This window comes from Bos javanicus, chromosome 24, assembly GCF_032452875.1.
Source record: "Bos javanicus breed banteng chromosome 24, ARS-OSU_banteng_1.0, whole genome shotgun sequence".
NCBI lineage: Eukaryota > Metazoa > Chordata > Mammalia > Artiodactyla > Bovidae > Bos > Bos javanicus.
This window is the reverse complement of record NC_083891.1, coordinates 49,512,653-49,531,662: the sequence shown is the minus strand read 5'-3', so window position 1 is coordinate 49,531,662 and position 19,010 is coordinate 49,512,653. Positions and strand designations below refer to the sequence as shown.

Sequence of the window (19,010 nt, the reverse complement as noted above, 5' to 3'; positions counted from 1 at the left end):
TTCAGTAGATCTGTCGTGAGGCTGACAAGCTGCATTTAGAGCACCCAAAGGAAGCCTTCTGTCCAAGGCAATCTTATGGGAACTCCTTTTTGAAACAATGTGTTATTTGCTCTGTCCTGTCTGACTCTTTGCAACCCCATGGACTATACCCCACCAGGCTCCTCTGTCCATGGAATTCTCCAGGCAAGAATACTGGAGTGGGTAGCCATTCCCTTACTCCAGGGGATCTTCCCAACCCAGGGATCGAACCCAGCTCTCTTGCCTGCATTGCAAGCAGATTCTTTACTGTCTGAGCTGCCAGGGAAGCCCAGAACAATGTTGTTATTGTTCAGTGGCTCAGTTGTGTCTCACTCTTTGCAACCCCATGGACTGCAGAAGAATGTGGTTTTCCACAAAATGAATATTCAACTTCCTGTCTATACATCTCGGTACATGTTGGGTTTGCATTTTAGATGAGAGCATCCGTGGGTTTCCCATGTACACACAGCTCTTTCAGAAGACGCTGTGGACGAGATGAAACCAGTGGAGATACTGCTGAGGGCCCCGGGTCACGCAGGAGCACTAACTACCCTTTCTGTTTCTGGCCGTGGCCCCAGGTGGAGTACCTTTCAGATGGTTTTCTGGAGAAAAACAGAGATACCGTGTACGAAGAACAGATCAACATCCTGAAGGCCAGCAAGGTAAAGAGCTCCGGAAGTGGAGAAACAGAAGCGGAGCAGCCAGGCCAGAGCCGGGCAGGGTGTGGTCAGTGCCAGCCCCAGTCTGGATCATGCTCGGGGGTCGGGGGTGAGGGGCCTGCCAGTCACTTCAGTCTGAGAATTTGAGGATGGCCTGATGAAAGGAAGGAAGCAGGGGATGGCAGAGGCAACTGGGAAAGGTACCAGCTAGTGGAAGGATGTGGGAAGGGGTCCAGTCTGAAGGGATCATGGTGAGTCTAACTGTGGACACGTTGCAGGCGTCCGTCGTGTCGTTCGTCTTCCGTCTCCTTGGAGCAGATGTAAAAGCACTTAAACTCCTTCAGATCCTAGTTTCAGCCCCTTTGATTTCTGCTTAGCAGTCTGTGGAACCTCCCTACGGCCAGAAACATAAATGGAGCAGTAGGATTCAGGGGACCCTTACATCTACAGTTCGGGAATGTTGCTTTCTAGGATCTCCAAAATTTCAGTTGTTTCCTTCTCATGAGCATAACAAAAAGGTAGCAAATATTGTGTCCATTCTACAGGTAGAAGGACCAAAGTACCGACTGACCTAAACACATTTATTAAGCACCTACCTGGCGAGGCACGGCCCTGACATACCTGTAGGCATTTACATTCTGTTACGGGCTGGGGGTAGGCAGGTGAACAAGCCTATAGTAACTGAAGGGAGAGGCGGCCTGGGCTGGGGCAGCACGAGCCCTGCTTGTCCTGAGAGCCCCCTTGCTGATGCTTGGAGGCAGGCACCTATGCTGGCCACAGCCCTTCAGAGGAAGCCCAGGAGAGGACCCTCCAGGAGTTCAGAGGCTGTCTTCTCCGACCGTGTGACTCCACACTCACTGTGGAGGCCTGATAACACTGCAGGTAGCAGATTAATTTCTCTTTGTGATAACCTGTAGCTGAATGCCATAGGGCTGAGGTGATGGAATGCAGAAAATACACCCTGGGGATGGACCCAGGCATCTAGAGGCAGGTAAATCACGTGGCCCTGAGGCCAGGGTTTTAGGGAGGATTTGGGTCGTTACCAGCAATGTGGGCAGCCCAGGGCAAACCCCAGCTCGTGTCATCTCCCCATATCTAGAGAATTAGTCATCACTGAGACAAACTTGCTTTGGATAAATGTGCACGTCAATGTGAGATTAACCCCTCGCCTTGCCAAGTGTCCAGCCCTCTAGTCCATGGTGGTTAACGTGACTTTTTCCATTCTTTGCAAGAAAGGCGAGGGATGGGAGGGGAACCACAGTGAGAGAGTAGAAGTGGACGATTTGAGCTCCGAGGAGCACGTTTCCTCGTCCTGTGTGTCTTAGAAGTAGAGGCCTGTGACCTCCTGTTCCTGTGACAGTGGCCCTAGAGGGCTAAGAAACTTTCTTGTGACAGGCTTCTCCTGTCGGGGAGGAGCATCAGTGAGGGACCGCGGGGGAGTGTCAAGAACTTTCCGTTAAGTGCAGAGTCTGGTTCTGCCATTGATTTTTGTCTTAGTCTGAGTGTCTCTCGGGGATCCCAGTATCTAGAAGGGATCTAGAAGGGAATCTCTCACACTCTTGTCTCCAACAGATTATCTGTTATTAGCCACTGAGATTTTTTTCCCCTTATTTTTATTTAACAAACTTTATTAAACATTTGTGTGATATATAGTGGTAACAAGTACGTGTAGTTAACCTCACAGAACTTACAGTCAAGTGAAAAGATGTACAGTTTGATCGTAAGTTTTGGTGATGCTGTGAAGGTCAGGAAGAAGGTTCTGTGGAAAAGAATAATAGGAATGTGCTGGGAGTCCCCACAGTCACCCCCAAATTGAACCATTTGCTAGGAAGACTCTCAGCCATAGTGCTCATGGCTATGATTTATTACAGCAAATGGATATAAGGCACATCAGCAAAGGAGACGGTGCCTGGGGCGACGGCCATGGAAACCAGGTGTGAGCTTTGGGAGTCCTCCGCCAGGGGAGGACGGGGAGTCCTGCTGAATGTGCTTCTTTCCACCGCAGTGCCTTGTGATGCCTGCTGCCACTGCTGGGTCACTTCCGTCGTGTCCCACGCGTCCTCTGTGCAGCCCCGTAGACTGTAGCCCGCCAGGCTCCGCTGTCCGTGGGACTCTCCAGCAAGAATACTGGAGTGTTTGGCCATTCCCTTCTCCAGGGGATCTTCCCGACCCAGGGATCAAACTCGTGTCTCTCATGTCTCCTGCACTGGCAAGCGGGTTCTTCACCACTAGCGCCCCCTGGGAAGCTCGTGATGATCCCTGGCAACTATTTACCAGAGCAGCTCACCTGAGCCTGGGCATTCAGGGTTCCCTACTGGTAGTCAGTGGTGTTGGCACCCTTTGCCTAGCAGGTACCAGTTCCAGACTCGCAGCAGGAAAGCAGGTTGGCTCAGCAAAAACAACATTGTTGGTGTAAACAGTTTAGGCTCAGTGAACCATTCTTAGGAACTGCAAAAGACGCCCCCTCCAAATCCACGTTTCCAGACACCAGCCAAGCATGTGTCTTGTGAGCAGGCCTCTCTAGGATGGCAGTCTCAGGCCTGGTGTTTATTCTTTTCTAAACAGGTGTATCATTTTAGATAGGGTGTACTAGATTTTTATTAGAATTGAAATATAGGCTCATAAAAATTCAAATAGTTTAGAAATATATAAAATAGAAGTATTCTCTCCCACTCCTGACCTACCTTTTCATGCATTCCCACTCTGATAATACAAGCATCCTGGTACATCTTTTTAAAATTGAAATGAATGGCATTATATACAGTCCTCTCTCATTTTTCACTTACCATTATCTCTTGACCACTTTTCATATGAGTACATATCCACTTCTTTTCCTTTTTTAAACAATTGTTGGTATTTTGCTAACTCAAATAACACTGCAAGGAATGCCCTTTACATATTTCTTTGCTTGCTTGTATAGTTGTGTCTGCCTGTAAATTATTAGAAATGGAATTGACAGTTCAAAGAGTATGCACTTCAAATGTCTAGCAGCATTGCTAAATTGGAGTGTAAAATAGTTCTGTGATCTACTCTTAAAAGGTTTGTTGTTCTTGTTTAGTCACTAAGCTGTCAGACTTTCTGCAACCCCATGGACTGTAACCTATCAGGCTCCTCTGTCCATGGGATTTCCCAGGCAAGAATACTGGAGTGGGTTGCCATTTGCTTCCTCCAGAGGATCTTCTCCACCCCAGGGAGCAAGCTCACGTCTCCTGCATTGCAGGCAGATTCTTTACTGCTGAGCTACCAGGGAAGCCCACTCTTAAAAGGTACCAACTCCCTTCTCTTCACTGTCCACCTACCACAACTCTAGCCTTCCCCTTCACCAGCTAACATTTCTAAAGAAACCAAAGACCTTGTTGCCAGGCCCTCCTGCTCCCATCCCAGCAAACCCTCAGAGATGCTGTGATGATGACCAACAGCCCTTAACGATTGAACTGAGAGGGGCTCCCAGGCTCCCCAGACCCCAGTAGGTGGAGAGCTGAGAATGCTCCACCCTGGACTCCTTCCAGCCCATTTCAGACATCCCAGGAGATGGAAAACAGAGATCAACAGTATGTCACTATAAACCTACAGATGGGATCTCCGCAGACTACAGCTGCCAATCAGAGCGATTAGAAATGTGCTTTAAATCATTCGGACAGGTGGACACCACTGGCAGCGTCTGTTGTTGTAGCATTTTTAAAGCTCATAGTTCACTGAGCCTCTATCATTTTCTTTAAATTTTTTTTCACAGCAGTCCCACAGAGTTTATGTTTCTAGGATACACTTAAAGCAGAGAGAAAAATAAAAGACCTGGAAAGATACAAGCCTATGGTATCCAGTTAATGCCCACCTTTTTACTGGTTTTCTTCTCACTAAGCATAACTCTTACATCTGGTAGGCAAATTCATGGTTTTACTTAAAGTATTTTTATTTGGAGAGAGACCTATTAGCTTTTTCCTTTTGTGTGGCATCCCTGGTAAGAAATGAACAAATCAGTGTGAAAAACTAGTCAGGATGGGATGGAAGATAACCACGAACCCTGCCAGCCAAAAGGCTGTTGAAGAGCTCCCACCAAGAGCAGTGAAATAAAATGGTGTTAATGAGAATGTAATTAGTAAAGCCAGTTACGCTGCCTAAGAGGCTATAATACAGCTAATTGCTTCCTCAGCTATCAGAAAGCTATAAATAGAGATTTAAGTAGAGAGATGCCTCTTTTAAAACATGACTTCAGGTTAACAGACTGATTTGTTTTAGATTCTAAAGATGGAGGGTTTTCCTTCTTAGTGTTTATTGTAAAAAGTGATAAAATTTATAAATCAGGGTGGGGGGAATCTTGAAGGGACGATTTTTTCTTCTGGAGATTTCCTATTCCAGGGCCCCACAGAGTTCAGGTCAGAAAGCTGGGCAGTGGGTCCAGGGTACAGGCCGGCAGGTGCTGGAAAGCAAGGGCCATTCTGGGCCATGTTCCCAGGCAGACCCTGCTGGTACCGTTTCCACAGCATCCACGTGGACGGGATCTCAAGACCAGTGTGGTCCTGAGGCCAGGCAGACCATATGAGCCCAGACTGCCTAACCTGGGCTGCGACTGTCTCTGAGGTCCAAGAGTCAGGATGCTCTGACAAGGTCCAAACACCATCTCCCCCCGCCCACCCACGTCTCCTTGCTCCCTCAGCTTCAGCGCATCAAGGGTGACGACTCATGCATTCCATTGCTTTCTACACGGCTAGCTTCCTTCCAGGGTACACACACGTTTCATTTTGAGCAAGCACATTTGCTTTACATTTTTAAAAAGTTGTTATATAATAGCTTTTGAGTCATCATACTATGTAACATTAGCTTTGAAGTGTTTTTGGAGGCCTTCCTGTTTAAAATCAGTTTCTGCTGGTAGTTATAAAGCCTCCCCCAATACTTAGAATAAATAGATAACTGTGTAAGATAGAACTTTAGTCAGGAAAACATGATCGTTCTCGGCAATACAGGAAGGTCCTGCTTCTTGAAAAAAAAGTGCTGAGACTTTTCCTCCAAATACCCTTTAAAACCCCTTTAAACAGAGTCAGTTCAGTTCAGTTGCTCAGTCGTGTCCGACTCTTTGTGACCCCATGGACTGCAGCAGCCAGGCCTCCTGTCCATCGTTAACTCCCAGAGTTTACTCAAACCCATGTCCATTGAGTCGGTGATGCCATCCAACCATCTCATCCTCTGTTGTCCCCTTCTCCTCCTGCCTTCAATCTTTCCCAGCATCAGAGTCTTTTCAGATGAGTCAGTTATTCACATCAGGTGGTCAAAGTATTGGAGTTTCAGCTTCAGCATCAGTCCTTCCAATGAATATTAAACAGGGTATTTCTTACCTAAAAGTTCAAAAATTGTTTCCACCTGGAGGGTAGCATTTACCATATATAAGAATTGATGGAAAAGAAAATGTGTTTGTTATTATGTTTACAGCCAGAGCTTCTAAAGATAAGACTCGAAGCTAGAGATTCCAATCAAATGGTTATTGTAGTGTGTCTTATTTTAGTATCACATGTCTGCTTTCAAGAAAAGATAGTGTTCATATAAACGGAAGTGAATAGCTGTGATTTCCAAGGTAACGGCTATGTATATACCTGTAATTGACATTTTTCTTAAACCCTCAAGTGGTCTTTAGAAAGTGTTTTCATATTTCTTTTAATCCCTTTTCAAACAGATCTGCCTCAGGCTTTTAAAATCTATATATAGACTTGAGTAGCAGAGAACACCAAAGTCAGTGCCTGCCGACACTGAAATAAGTGACATGCAGTATCAGGGAGGTGCTTGGTTTGTTTGAAGGTTTTATCTCAGTATTTTCAAGATTGAAGGAAGCAGGTTTTTAGAAAGGCCCAGGTGGATCCTGTTTCTGAGGACTGCCCTAAGGTGAATTATAGTGCTTCCATTCCTGGGCGGTCAGCTGGTAAATAGACTTTCTGGTTGTTTGAAAAGCAGAACTGGAGTTAGTTAATTAAAAACAACAACAAAACACAACTCTCTCTCACTCAGAAATGTGTTCCTTTTACATGAATCCATTTTCAAACAAGAGCTTGGTAACTGCTTTTCGTTGAGACTTGGGTTTGTCTACAGTTGGGACACTCCGGGCACAAGGAGGTCCCTGTCTGGCCCAGTCCCTTGTCCTGGGGAGTGGGTTGGGGGTGGGGTGGTGCGGGATTTGCCTGGTCTTTTACTGTTGCCTGCAGCCTGAGGTTAATCGAGGTACCTGTTGGTCATTCCATCTTGTGGTTAAACTAGATGTCTCTGTGTGTTCACTGAGTTTGTAACGTCAGTTCTGAATAGAACATAGAGCCCACCCCTCCCCTCTAGTGTTAAGGTCCCAACACACTCATCTTCTCTGTCCCAGAGACCCGACCACTTCCAAATGCAGTCTCGATAGCCGGGACCTAACAATGAAAACATCGCTTTTATTTTATTTATTTTTTCATCGCTTTTAAAATACAGTACAAATGCTCCAGGCTTGGTTGTGTTTGTTCCTCAATTACGGCGTGGTGCCTGCGTAGATTAAAATCTGCCTTGAACAGAAGTTTTCATTTTTTGTTCTTAACTTATAAATCCTTTAATATATCAAATAAATAAAAGGCATCGCTTTTCTGATGGCAGCAGGAGAAAGGGGCTTAAATTTTAAAATACTCTTATTATTGCATTCAATTTCAGAGTTCCTTCTGTGATTCTGATACGAGCTCCAGACCTCAGAAGTTACAGATTTTTCACAAAAAAAGCTACTATTAATGATTTCTATAAATTAGACTTTTCCAACGGTATAGTCATACTGTTGGTAACTTCTACCAAGACCCAAACATCTTGGAAGCCCACTTCTGAAAGTATGTGAGTTAGAATAATTTAATCAGTTTGGTATTGTTCGGACTTGGCAGATGGAATCACTGATGTCTTAAGAATGTGAACCTGGCTTCAGACTCCCATCAGTCATTTCCTTGCGGACACTTCTAGGCGCCTTTCTGAGTGGGCACATGACCCTTTCTCATGTGTGCCTTGGCTGTCTGGCACCGGTTTACAGAGGCCCCATGCCTGGGCTGACCTCTCCCACCTCCATCAGCCCCTCTATTCCTGCCACTGCCCCTGTTCTCAGTTAATATGTGTGATGGTGGCTCTTTGCCGTAGACAGTGAGGACCAACAAGTCTGTAAACAAGGGGTTACTGGTATGTAGGGGTTTTGGATGTAGAGAAAACTCTAAAACTGGCTGTGGAGTAGAGCGTGTTTGCAGAAGGATATGCCCGGAGGTGGGCACTAAGGTTTGTAGATGACTACAGTGACCCAGGAGAGCACTCAGGTGGGCCTGAACTGGGACAGGGGCATTCTGGTTGATCGAGAAAGGACGCTGAGGCTTAACCGTGGACAGACTAGGTGGTTGATTAGGATGAGAGGTAGGGTGGTGGCAGGATCTCTAATCTAAACTTGGGAAGACAGCTGGTGGTAGTGCTTTGGGCTGTGTTGAACTCGGAGCTTCCAGCGGAACACCAAGAGTGAGGAGGAGGGTATTGAGCAGAGGGTTGGAACTGTGGATCGCCGTCGTGGAAGATCGAGATGGAGAGAGGGGCTTGAAGGGGATAGTTGAAGCCACGGGCACAAAGGACACTGTCCAGGGAATGAGTGCTAGAAGAGTTAAATGGCGACCATGTGGTTTTGGGGAATCTGCAACTCAGAGGAGAGAAGTACAGGAAGGTGGAGCGGTGAAAGGTGCTGGAAGAGAACACAGTGGGGAAAGCAGGCAGCGGGCAGGAGGAAAGTGGCGCATGATGGAACAACATGCGTGGTGGCTTATGTTATAGCAAAGTGATAACGTATTATCTGAGCGGGAGGGGCACTGAGATCAGATTTCAGAGCCCCCAGAAGGCAGACTCGGACATTCAGAATTAGCAGGAGGAGATGGGAGACACCATTTTAATGGGAGTTATGGGAAAAAAGGTGCATGGATATGAGGAAGAAGAGCCTGGAGACTGAGCACAAGTGTTTGAGCCTCGTTGGGATGGGAGTGGCTCAGGGTTAGAGGGCGGGGCCCGGCTGCTCCTTTTGTCCCCTCCCCACCCGCAGGCACATGGTAGTGGCCTTCCAACCCTTGATCCTGTCCCGAGCATCTACTTCCCCAAGGGATGCTGGCATGACCAGTGCTTTGAGAGCTGGGACTGTGTCCCACCTGCCCCGTGCCTGGCCTGACCTTCACCCCAGTGTACACAGCGTGTTAACAGAGAGGTTATCTTACCTAGTCTTATAGCAACTCCATATAGCGAGTCTGTCCTTATCCCCATTTTACTGATGAAGAAATTAAGGCTTAAGTTAAATAACTTTACAAGATGCAGTAATAATAAGTGTGGAAAATTTTAAACAGCTTTATTAGACCATAGCTTCCTTCTACCACTCCAGAAGGGAAAGAAGTTTTGCCCATCTTTGTAGGTGAAGGTTATGTAAGATTGCCTGGGGAAATTACTTTTTTCCCTTCCTTTCTTTAAAATATAATTCTTATACCCCAAGTTGACCCCAACTTATACCCCAAGTTGAAGTGTATAATTCAGCAGTTTGAGTATAGTCACCACAGCCATTACCATGGTAAATTCAAGAATATTTTCGTTACTCCAAGGAGAAACTCTGTTCCCATTAGCAGTCATTCCACTTTCCCCATTTCCTCAGCCCCCTGGCCAACTCTAAACTACCTTCTGTCCCTGGACATTTCTAGTAAGTGGAATCACACACTGTGTGGTCTGCTGTGTCTGACTTTTTTCACTTGGTGTGTTTCCAAGGTCCAGGCAGGTTTTAGCATGAACGAGGATTTCATTCCTTTACACTGTTGAGCAATATTCCGTTGTGTGTATACATCACATTCTGTTTATCCATTCAGCAGTTGATGGGCGTTTGGATTGTTCCTGCTTTGTAGCTACTAGGAATGATGCTGCCACAGACACTGGTGTGCAAGCGTTTGTGTGGACATGTGTCTCCAGTTCCCTCTGGCGTGTCTTGGAAGGCCACTTGGAAAGAGTGCAAGCAGCATAAAGTCCAAGAGCTCTTGTTCTCCATCTTCTTCCTCTGTTTGTTTCTAGTTCCCGCTGGTGGCTGACTTGTTCCATGATGGCAAAGACTCTGCTCCCACCACCACCGCTTCTTCCAAGATCAACATTCGCTCCTCCAGACCCCCTGTGAAAGCCTCCAACAAGGAGCACAAGAAAACCGTGGGTTACCAGGTTAGCCCCCAGGCCCTGGAGCTGTGGAGCCTGGCACGTGAGGCAAGACTGCCTCTCTGGAGATGAAGGATGGAGGGGCAGAGTCAGAGGGGGGCCCGAGTGGCCTCAGTATCTGCATCCCCTGCCCCAGCCTGGTCCTTCTGTGCCCTTTGAAGAAGGAAGGTGCAAAACCTTCACTAGAGGGAACTGGAAAGGGAGAGAGGGGAGGACTCCAGCCCCACGTTGAGTGTCTGATCCCTGTCAGGGGGGACTACATCGCAGGACCACAGACACCTGAGGGTGAGCCTGGAGGGCTAGGGGTGCAGTCTGGGAGGGCGGGATCAATAGCCTGGGGACCCGAAATTGAGAAACGGCTCCTGCTGTGGGCCTTGATGTCCAGCATGTCTCCCAGGAGAGCAGAGTGCCTGCTGAGCCACTGACCCTCATGCTTTGGTAGATGCCTGCTCTGGGTGCGTCCTGTAAGGCAGTAACTGCCAGCATGCCACCCGGGCACCCTGTATCAGGGCTGCAGGGCCTCCACCCACGTGACGGTCCCTCTCACACTCTTGGCCCTTGCTCGCCTCATCTCATCTGATCAGGGTGCTGAGTGAAACGCACCCAGAAGGTCTTTCCCCAGGTGCTTTGCAGAGCCTGTTGCTGGGATGCGGGAGGGTCTGGGGGTTGGCCACGCAGCCCAGCAGCGTCAGAGCTGGAGTCTGCCCCCAGGTCCCTGAGGGTCTCCCTGCCCTGCGTTAAAACAGTAATGAAGCGATAAGAGCATTGACAGCTCCCACCCCCAGTCTAGGGGTGCTCCTGGACGTTCGTGATTCACCACGAAAGGCTGAGGAGGAGTAGGTCACAGGGCGCTGACCTCTGTCTCCCCAGTTCCGCTCCTCCCTGCACCTGCTCATGGAGACACTGAACGCCACGACACCGCACTATGTCCGCTGCATCAAGCCCAACGACGAGAAGCTGCCCTTCCAGTGAGTGTCGCCTCGAAGGTCAGGGGCACGGGGCAGGCACAGCCCCGCGGGTCTGTGGTCCTCGGTGGGATGAGTGGCGGGTCCTGCAGCCCCGCCCCCCCACCCCAGTGGTTTATGTGCCAAGTATGGACCCCAGCTGTCTGCTGTTTGGAGAACTGGGGGCCGTGAAGGGCCAGCTCCCCGATCTCACATTGCTTATAGTGATGGTTAGGGTGCCCACGAATCAGAGAGCTGGTTAGAAGTGTGCCGTTAAATGGGGACGTGAGTGTGTCTCACAGCAGCTGCTCCGTTCAGAGATGGGAGTGGTCAGGGAGGAAACGTAACCTCACGTGGTGCATCGAGTGATGAGACGTGCGGACGGTCCCGTGTCTCACACCCCTCTCTTCTGGGCCTCCAGAACCATCCACACTTGCTCACTTTCCCCTCTCTGAGACCCACATTCTGCCACTACTCCTACCTTGACATTTTCCTTCCATTTCTGTCCCCACTCATATGGTTTGCTGCTGCTCCTGTTCAGTTGCTCAGTCATGTCCGGCTCTTTGTGACTCCGTGGACTGCAGCACGCCAGGCTTCCCTGTGCTTCACCATCTCCTGGAGTTTGCTCAAACTCAGATCCATTGAGACAGTGATGCCAACCAGCTGTGGTTGACCTCACCCAAATCTGACTCTTCAGCAAAGATTCTTTGGCATCTCTGTCGTCTCTGGGTTGTGCCGGATTCCACCTGGCATTTCTGCCGGTCTGCTGTGACTTTGTTGGCCTCCTCACACTGAACATGTCTGAAACCAGACTCATCCTCCCCGCCCCCAAGAATGGTTCCTGTTTATTTGGTCTCTGTCACAGTAAATGGCATAAGCATTTCCTGACATCTCATCCACCCACCAAACTTGGCTCTTCCAAACCAGAAACCTAAGGGTCCCTCTGGACCAGCACCGTCTAGTAGAACCTTCTGCCGTGATGGAATTGTTTGGTAAATCTGCAGTGATCTACATGGTCACACATGCCTACTGAGTTCTTGCAGTGTGGCTAGGGTGACTGAGACAGCGGAGTCTTATTTTCATTTTAGTTACTTACAGGTGGCTAGTGGCTACCATATTGGGCAGCAGGGCCCTTACTCCCTAGGATCCAATCATGGTCAAAGTCCTGTGGAGTCCACCTGACAGTCTCTCCCGTGGTCTCCCATGTCCCTTCCTGCCACTGTGGCCCTGTCTCAGCGTCTCTCCATTTCTTGCCTGGAGTGCTGCCCTGCGCCTGCAGAATGCTCTCTCACTCACCCTGCGGCCTTTCCTCCTGCTCCCCTAAGCCTTCACACATGCTCTTCTCTCCTAGCCAAAGGAGGTACATTTTTCCATTTTCAAGCAATTCCTTCCCATCTTTCTGATTTCCTTTTTGGTCCTGGCATAATTTCTTTCTGTGAAATAATTTATTTTGGCAACTCTGACTCTCAGGATGAATATCTGAACTGCCTTCTGCATTTCATATTGGTTAATAAAGCTTGACTTCCACTCTCAGGGGCCTCGTCCTGGAAAAGGTTGGGAAGACAGTGTCGAATCAGCCTCCTCGGGAGCCGGCTGACTGTCCACTCTTCTCCTTCCCTCCAAGTTCCCGAGACATGCTCAGGAAATCCCCCTGTGTGGATCTGTTTACCAGACGCCTCCAGAAAAAGAGAGGCTGTTAGGAAAGCAGCGGGTGTGAAAGATGTAGATTACGTGTGAAGGACACGAGTGGCGCGCTGGGCCCGGGAGCGGAGCGTGTGGGGCTGCCACCAGCTCTGCCCGCAGCCGGCCTGACCTTGGGTGATGCATCTATCAGAACCGGGTGCCCACCATGTGCCAAGTTCTCATGCTGAGTCTCTCCTCCCACGTGAGAGAAGCCCCTGGGGACTCTCAAAGGGACATGCGAGTCCTAACAGCCCATTTTTCTAGGAGACTCCTTTACCTTCAGGACCAAAGTCTTCCTCCCAGTAGAGTGGGGGAGGTTACAGAACCAAGTCAGAAAGCCTGCGTTCTCAGCTACCACTTGTTTGGCTCATCCCAAGCGAGGCCCTCGCCGTCTTCGTTTCATTTCCCCATCTGTTAATTGTGGCTAAAAAAAAAAAAAAATAGTTATCCTGATGAAAGACTTCAGCGAGATAATGAGGATTATTTATGACCAGTATAAAAATTTATGTCATGAAAATCTGTGATGTTATTGATAATTCTGGAAACAAAGTGCTGTATCCCTCTTCCCCCTCCCCTAAAGCCGGGTTTTCTCAGCCTCAGCACTGTGGGCATTTGGGCCAAGTAATGGTTTTCTGCAGGGCTGTCCCGTGCACTGGAGGAGATGTAGCAGCTTCCCTGGGCTCTGCCCGCTAGATGCCAGTGGCACCCCCAGCACTGTGACAACCAACAGCATCTTATAACATTAATGTTCCTTGGCGGCAAAATTTTCCCCAGTGGAGACTGCTGTCCTGCACTAAATGCTTCTATCTGATAAAAAGTCTTTGCTTCTGCTTCTTCCTTTGTTCAGAAGCCATCTCTCCAGGGCACTGGGCTAGGACAGTGGAATCACGATGAATAAAGACATAGTCTCCTTCTTAAGGAGTTGTCAGCCCCAGATAGCTGGTGACAGCCTAAGAGTGACTGTCAATGGGTCTGTGGGAACGCAGCAATAAAGAGGCGAGAGAACAGGAAGTGTCCAGGGAGGAGGTGGCCCCGGGCAGGTGTGATCCTCTGAAGTGGGGATCATCGTCGGAGCAATCGGCCAGGTTTCCTGAAGGCCAGTGGGCTGGTCTCAGCAGTGGGTGGTCCTGAGTGCCTCAGGGTCCCGCGTGCACCTGCCCAGCACCGCAGAGCCCCAGGCAGTAGGTGGGAGCCTGCAGCCTTTTAGGCGGCAGATGACTGCGGAGGTGGAGCCAGGTCCCCACGTCCTTGAAGGGGGCTCACTCTGCGTCCACCTACAGCCGAGCTTCAGAACAGCCAGAAAGAAAAAGAACATTTATTCCTCATCCTGAATCATGGTGATTGATTCAGGGTCAGCTTAATTCTTTCTCCCTGAAGACTCCCTGATTACCCCCAGCCAACCCCAGCATCCTTCCCTCCAGTTTCTTTCAGTATTTTTACCACGTATATCACATAGTGCCTTGTGGTTTAATCAATCCCTGGGTAGGAAAGATCCCCTGGAGAAGGGCATGGTTACCCACTCCAGTATTCTTGCCTGGAGAATTCCACAGACAGAGGAGCCTGGTGGGCTACAGTCCGTGGAGTCACAGAGAGTCAGACGCGACTGAGTGAATACCACTTGCATTTGCAGTTCGCTGCCTCTATACACGTCTCCCCCTCCAAGTGCGGATACTTGAGAAAATCCAGACCACGTCTGACTTTTTACTCCAGTGTCCTACTGAGTATAGGTGTTAGAATAAAAATGGGGTTTTCAGTACTAAACTTAGCACCTTAGGGTGGGTGAGTTGCTGAAGTCATGGCTTGTATCTCTAAAGACAAGAAGATAAAGTTCTTTATCTGTGTGATTCTTGGGCAGCTCTCATGACAGCAGCTCACGGCATGTGTGACTTTGTATGTTGTGCCAGCCGCTGTTCTCACTGCTTTCGTGGGCTGTTACACTTACTCTTCACACTCACCCTCTAAAAGGGACACTTCCACTCTCCCCACCTTAGAGAGGAGGATACTGCTGTACAAGGAGGTGTGTTACTTGCCCCAAATCACACATGCAGCTGTAAGTGACCACGTCATGATTCACACCCAGGTCTGCGTGGCCTGAAACTCCCCTTTTTAACTTGGGAGCCAACTCATGCTCGAGGTGCTAAGTGTATATGATTTGGCCACTGAGTTAAGACAGATGCCCCTGTCTATAGAAATAATAAGGGAAGGCTCTGCAGTTGTTGTTCGGTCGCTCAGTCATATCCAACTCTGCAACCCCGTGGACTGCAGCATGCCAGGCTTCCCTGTCTTTCACTATGTCCCAGAGTTTGCTCAAACTTAAATCCGTCGAGTCGATGATGCCATCCAACCATCTCATCCTCTGTTGTCCCCTTCTCTTGCCTTCAGTCTTTCCCATCATCAGTGTCTTTTCCAGTGAGTTGGCTCTTCTCATCAGGTGGCCAAAGTATTGGAGCTTCAGTTTCAGCATCAGCCCTTCCAATGAATATTCAGGATTGATTTCCTTTAGGATTGACTGGTTTGATCTCCTTGCAGTCCAAGGAACTGTCAAGAGTCTTCTCCAGCACCACAGTTTGAAAGCATCAATTCTTTGGCACTCAGCCTTCTCGGTGGTCCAACTCTCACATCCATACATGACTATTGGAAAAACCATAGCTTTGACTATATGGACCTTTGTTAACAAAGTGATGTCTCTGCTTTTTAATACATTGTCTGGGCTCTGCAGAGGAGGCAGGAATGAGCTTGGGAGGGTGGACAGAGTGCAGGGGGGCAAATAAGAGGAGCAGTCCGGGTGAGGGTGAGAACGCGCACAGAACGGAGATGGCTCAGCTGTTTCCCGTCTGTCTGCTAGCCTGCGCTTGGCCCCTGGCCTTGAGCTCCCAGGCGCGCAATGCCTGTACCTCGGTGCAGGAAGGGGTGGTCTCTCTCTCTCTCCCCTGTTCTGTTTCTTTGCCGCTATGGCCTCTCATTGCTTGTCTTGTGTTTTGCAGTTTTAACCCAAAGAGAGCAGTGCAGCAGCTCCGAGCCTGCGGCGTATTGGAGACCATCCGGATCAGCGCGGCTGGCTACCCATCCAGGTACTGCACCCCCTGGGGCCCGCCTCCCCAGGGGACCCCCTTATGCACTGTCAGCCAGAGACAGAGCCTCCAAAAACGCTCCCCAACGCTGAGGGCTCAGGCAGGGAGCCGACAGACAAGAGAATCTCAGTTTGTCCTAGAAGTATGGGTGTCAAGAGTAACATCCTCCTGGACAGCTTTTCAGATTTCAGCTTGGTGTTGGTCTGGGCGGCGAGCTGGTCAGCCCTCCAAGCAGCAGAGCCTCCAAAATCCTTTTTCCTGTCAGTCCTCTAGGCGTGATTCTTTAACTCAGCTACATGCTGAAGTTCTCAGCATCGAGGGAGAACAAAACGCCCCGTAACGTGTTTTGCTGCTCTGAGAAGGGCTTTGTGCTGGACGTGTTGACCCCCCGGGGCCCTGTCTGAGATCACCCAGGGCCCTTGTATGGCCGAGAGGCAGGACGTGTCCTTGACGCACCGGTTTTCTCTCCAGGTGGTCCTACCATGACTTCTTCAACCGGTATCGGGTGCTGGTCAAGAAGAGAGACCTTGCCAACTCAGACAAAAAGGCCATCTGCAGGTCTGTGCTGGAGAGCCTCATCAAGGTGAGCTGGGCACAGCCCCGACTCCAGCTCCAGGCGCGGTGCCCTGGCATTTGGGGTGGGGTGTTAACTGCCTCAGTGGTCCTCACCCCTCTTACCGAAACTGTCATCTGAGATGTTCATCCGTTTTCCTGCATCAGTGACTGTAAAGGAAAAGCCCCTTTTCCACCTGCCTGGAGACATTCCCAGCCTTTCCCACATAACAGGTTCCGTAGAAAATGAAATTGTTTATACAGTGCCCTAGGGGTCATGATAAGGCCCCAAGCTGTTGGCCCCGATCCCTGCGCTCCCCAAAGCCCAGGCTCCTCCGCTCGGCCTGCCTGCTGGCGCCGGTGAACCTGCGGGGCTCTGATCCGGAGCCCAATGCCGGGGCTCTGATCTGGAGCCCAAGCACGGTGGCCTGGAAGCCAGCCGAGGGGGAAATACCCGCGCCTCCCGTGTCTTCCCCATCACAGAGCCAGCCTCAGGCCCAACCTCAGATGCTTGTTTTAAATAAAACAGTGGATTTCATTTTATCTGAAACAACCTGAACTCGGCAGCTGACGCTTGGGGCTGGAGAATGACAGCCGAGCTCTTGGGGGTCTTTGATGAGGGGCAGATCCCTGCGTGTTTCTTGGTTTTAGAGTATTCAGGGATTACAGCAGAGTATGGTACTTAATGATCTCAATAAATGGTTAGATTACATTGAGAATCTTCCTTTCAGAAGGGAAGAGAATTGCATCAACTTAAAAAAAAATTAAGTATCATATTGTTAGGAAAATCTGTTCATTTGGAGTATAGTTCATTGCCAGATGACCAAGTTTAAAATCGTAAGTTATTTTGTAAAAGTGACACAGTCACCCTCTGAGCACAATGTTGTCTTAGCAGCTCAAGACTGTAGCTATAGACAGTACAGAATGCTGGGCTAAACGTTCCGTAGAGAAACGAGGGTGGCAGTCTTCTTAACTGAAGGTTGCCTTTGGTCCGTTGGACTCTGGTTAATTGAGGTTTGTGCTGTGGAACATCTGCCAGTATCTACATTTCAACGTCTCTTTCTACATGGGTGAGAAAAATGTGTTCTGGGTCGGCTAAACCCTGGGTGAAAGGGAGCGTCAGGAGTCTTCCTCCTCTGTTGGCACCGGGAGCTGGCCTGTTTGTGTGGTCAAGTCTCGCAGCAGCCCGCTCAGCCCTGGGTCTAGCTCCTGCTTTCCCTGGGGGCATAGTTCCACTCTTCCTCTCCCTTCCCTGGTTTCCCCACGCTTCCAGTGGAACCGTTGCTCCCCACGCAGAAGGCGATCTGGAGGGGCCCCAGATCAGACCAGCTGACTCAGCGTCCCCCACCGCACTCCCCTCCAGCCGGCAGGACCGAGGGCCGCTGTGCAGACCCGCTCCTTGATGCACTCGGGCCTCTGGTTCGACATCACCCAGCTTGCACGCTGACCCCGCCCTCCTGCCTCCCTCAGTCCAGCAGTCTCTGAGCCCCTGGTGTGCTGTCCTGTGCTCGAGATGTCTTTCCTCTCTTGCAGAGGACGGCCTTTGCATTGACACTCCCCCTAAGTTATGAGCCCTGAGCCTGACACATAGATGTCACTCACCAGGCATTTATGGAATGCATGAATGAACCAGTGAATCCCCTAAAGTATGTGAATAAGTGCTGTTTCCTCTGCCTGGAGTGCTTTCCCCACCTTTGTAATGTTTGGCCAGGTTCTTGCCTTCTGAACTGAGCTCTAAAGTGCTTTCTGGTCCATGAAGCCCGTTCCTGGCTCCCCCAGATGGAGTTAGTCACTGGCCAACACTTCTCCACTTCTATCTTCCATTATTGCGTTTCTCCCCTTGTATTGTAGTTAAGGGCTTGTTTGTCATTTTACCAGACTGTGGAACAACTGAATGGCCTGGGTCTCACTGTCGTCGTGTTCCCGGCACAGCCACTGGACATCACAGGAGCTCGAGTTTGTGCAGGTGGCTGCTTGGGTGACAGATGAGCTTGTCCTGATGAAACCTGCCACCAGTGGCTCACAGTCCCTGAGCCTTAGTACAAGTCAGACGTTTTTCTGTTTCACACACTCCATTTCATCTTCACGCTGCCTTAAGAGAAAGACGCAAACATGATCCCCATTGCACAGATGAGGAAACTGAGGCAAAAACAGCTGATACACATGGCCCAAAGGGACTCAGGAGCCCCCACAACCTAAACCACGTCACCACTGAATCAGTCTGATTGATCAATCAGTGTCACGGTGCGTAATTGCCGTTCCTAGACAGGAGTGGGTTTCCCTGGTGGCTCAGACGGGAGAGTGTGCCTGCAATGCAGCAGACCTGGGTTTGATCCCTGGGTCGGGGAGATGACCCGGAGAAGGGAATGGCCACCCCCTCCAGTTTTCTTGCTTGGAGAATCCCAGGGACAGAGGAAGGGGCCTGACCGACTACAGTCCATGGGGTCACAAAGAGACAGGGCTGAGCATCTAACACTCTTCCACTTTTCAGACGTAATAGGGCTCAATGCTTCAGGACTCCCTTGGAAACCTTCTCTGTCTCTTCCCTTTGGGGGACATGCGGGGGCGCACCTTCTGGTCACTAGTGCTGCTAGTACTCCTGCTAAGTGACCTGAGACTTTAAGCGGTTGAGGCTTGGCAAAGTCACCCGTTATACTAGAAGGGCACAGGCCAGCTTCCTGCACTTTCCGGGAAAGTACTAAGTAATACTAGGGCAGAGTGATTAGGAGAGAAGCCGTGATGAAAGGGCGTGTAGGCCTGGCAGCAGGCTGTTCGTCCAGGGGCAGCCAGGCGCGGGGGCTGAATCGTGAGGTTGCTCAGGAGTGGTGGTCTCCTGTGAGGAGTGTAGGAATCCCTCCATCGTTAGCTTGAACGTGTTTTTTCTTTAACTC

General features: G+C 49.8%; 1 protein-coding gene across 5 annotated transcripts in view; it reads left to right on the top strand.

The window, feature by feature from the left end:
* MYO5B (myosin VB) overlaps positions 1–19,010 on the top strand; it is a 335,372-nt gene that overhangs the window by 246,799 nt on the left and 69,563 nt on the right. For all 5 annotated transcript variants that reach the window (XM_061400147.1, XM_061400145.1, XM_061400148.1 and 2 more), the window contains exons 14-18: positions 597–680; positions 9,735–9,875; positions 10,740–10,837; positions 15,481–15,567; positions 16,039–16,150. In XM_061400147.1, the coding sequence (XP_061256131.1) occupies positions 597–680; positions 9,735–9,875; positions 10,740–10,837; positions 15,481–15,567; positions 16,039–16,150 (522 nt within the window). The remainder of the gene's footprint in view (positions 1–596; positions 681–9,734; positions 9,876–10,739; positions 10,838–15,480; positions 15,568–16,038; positions 16,151–19,010) is intronic.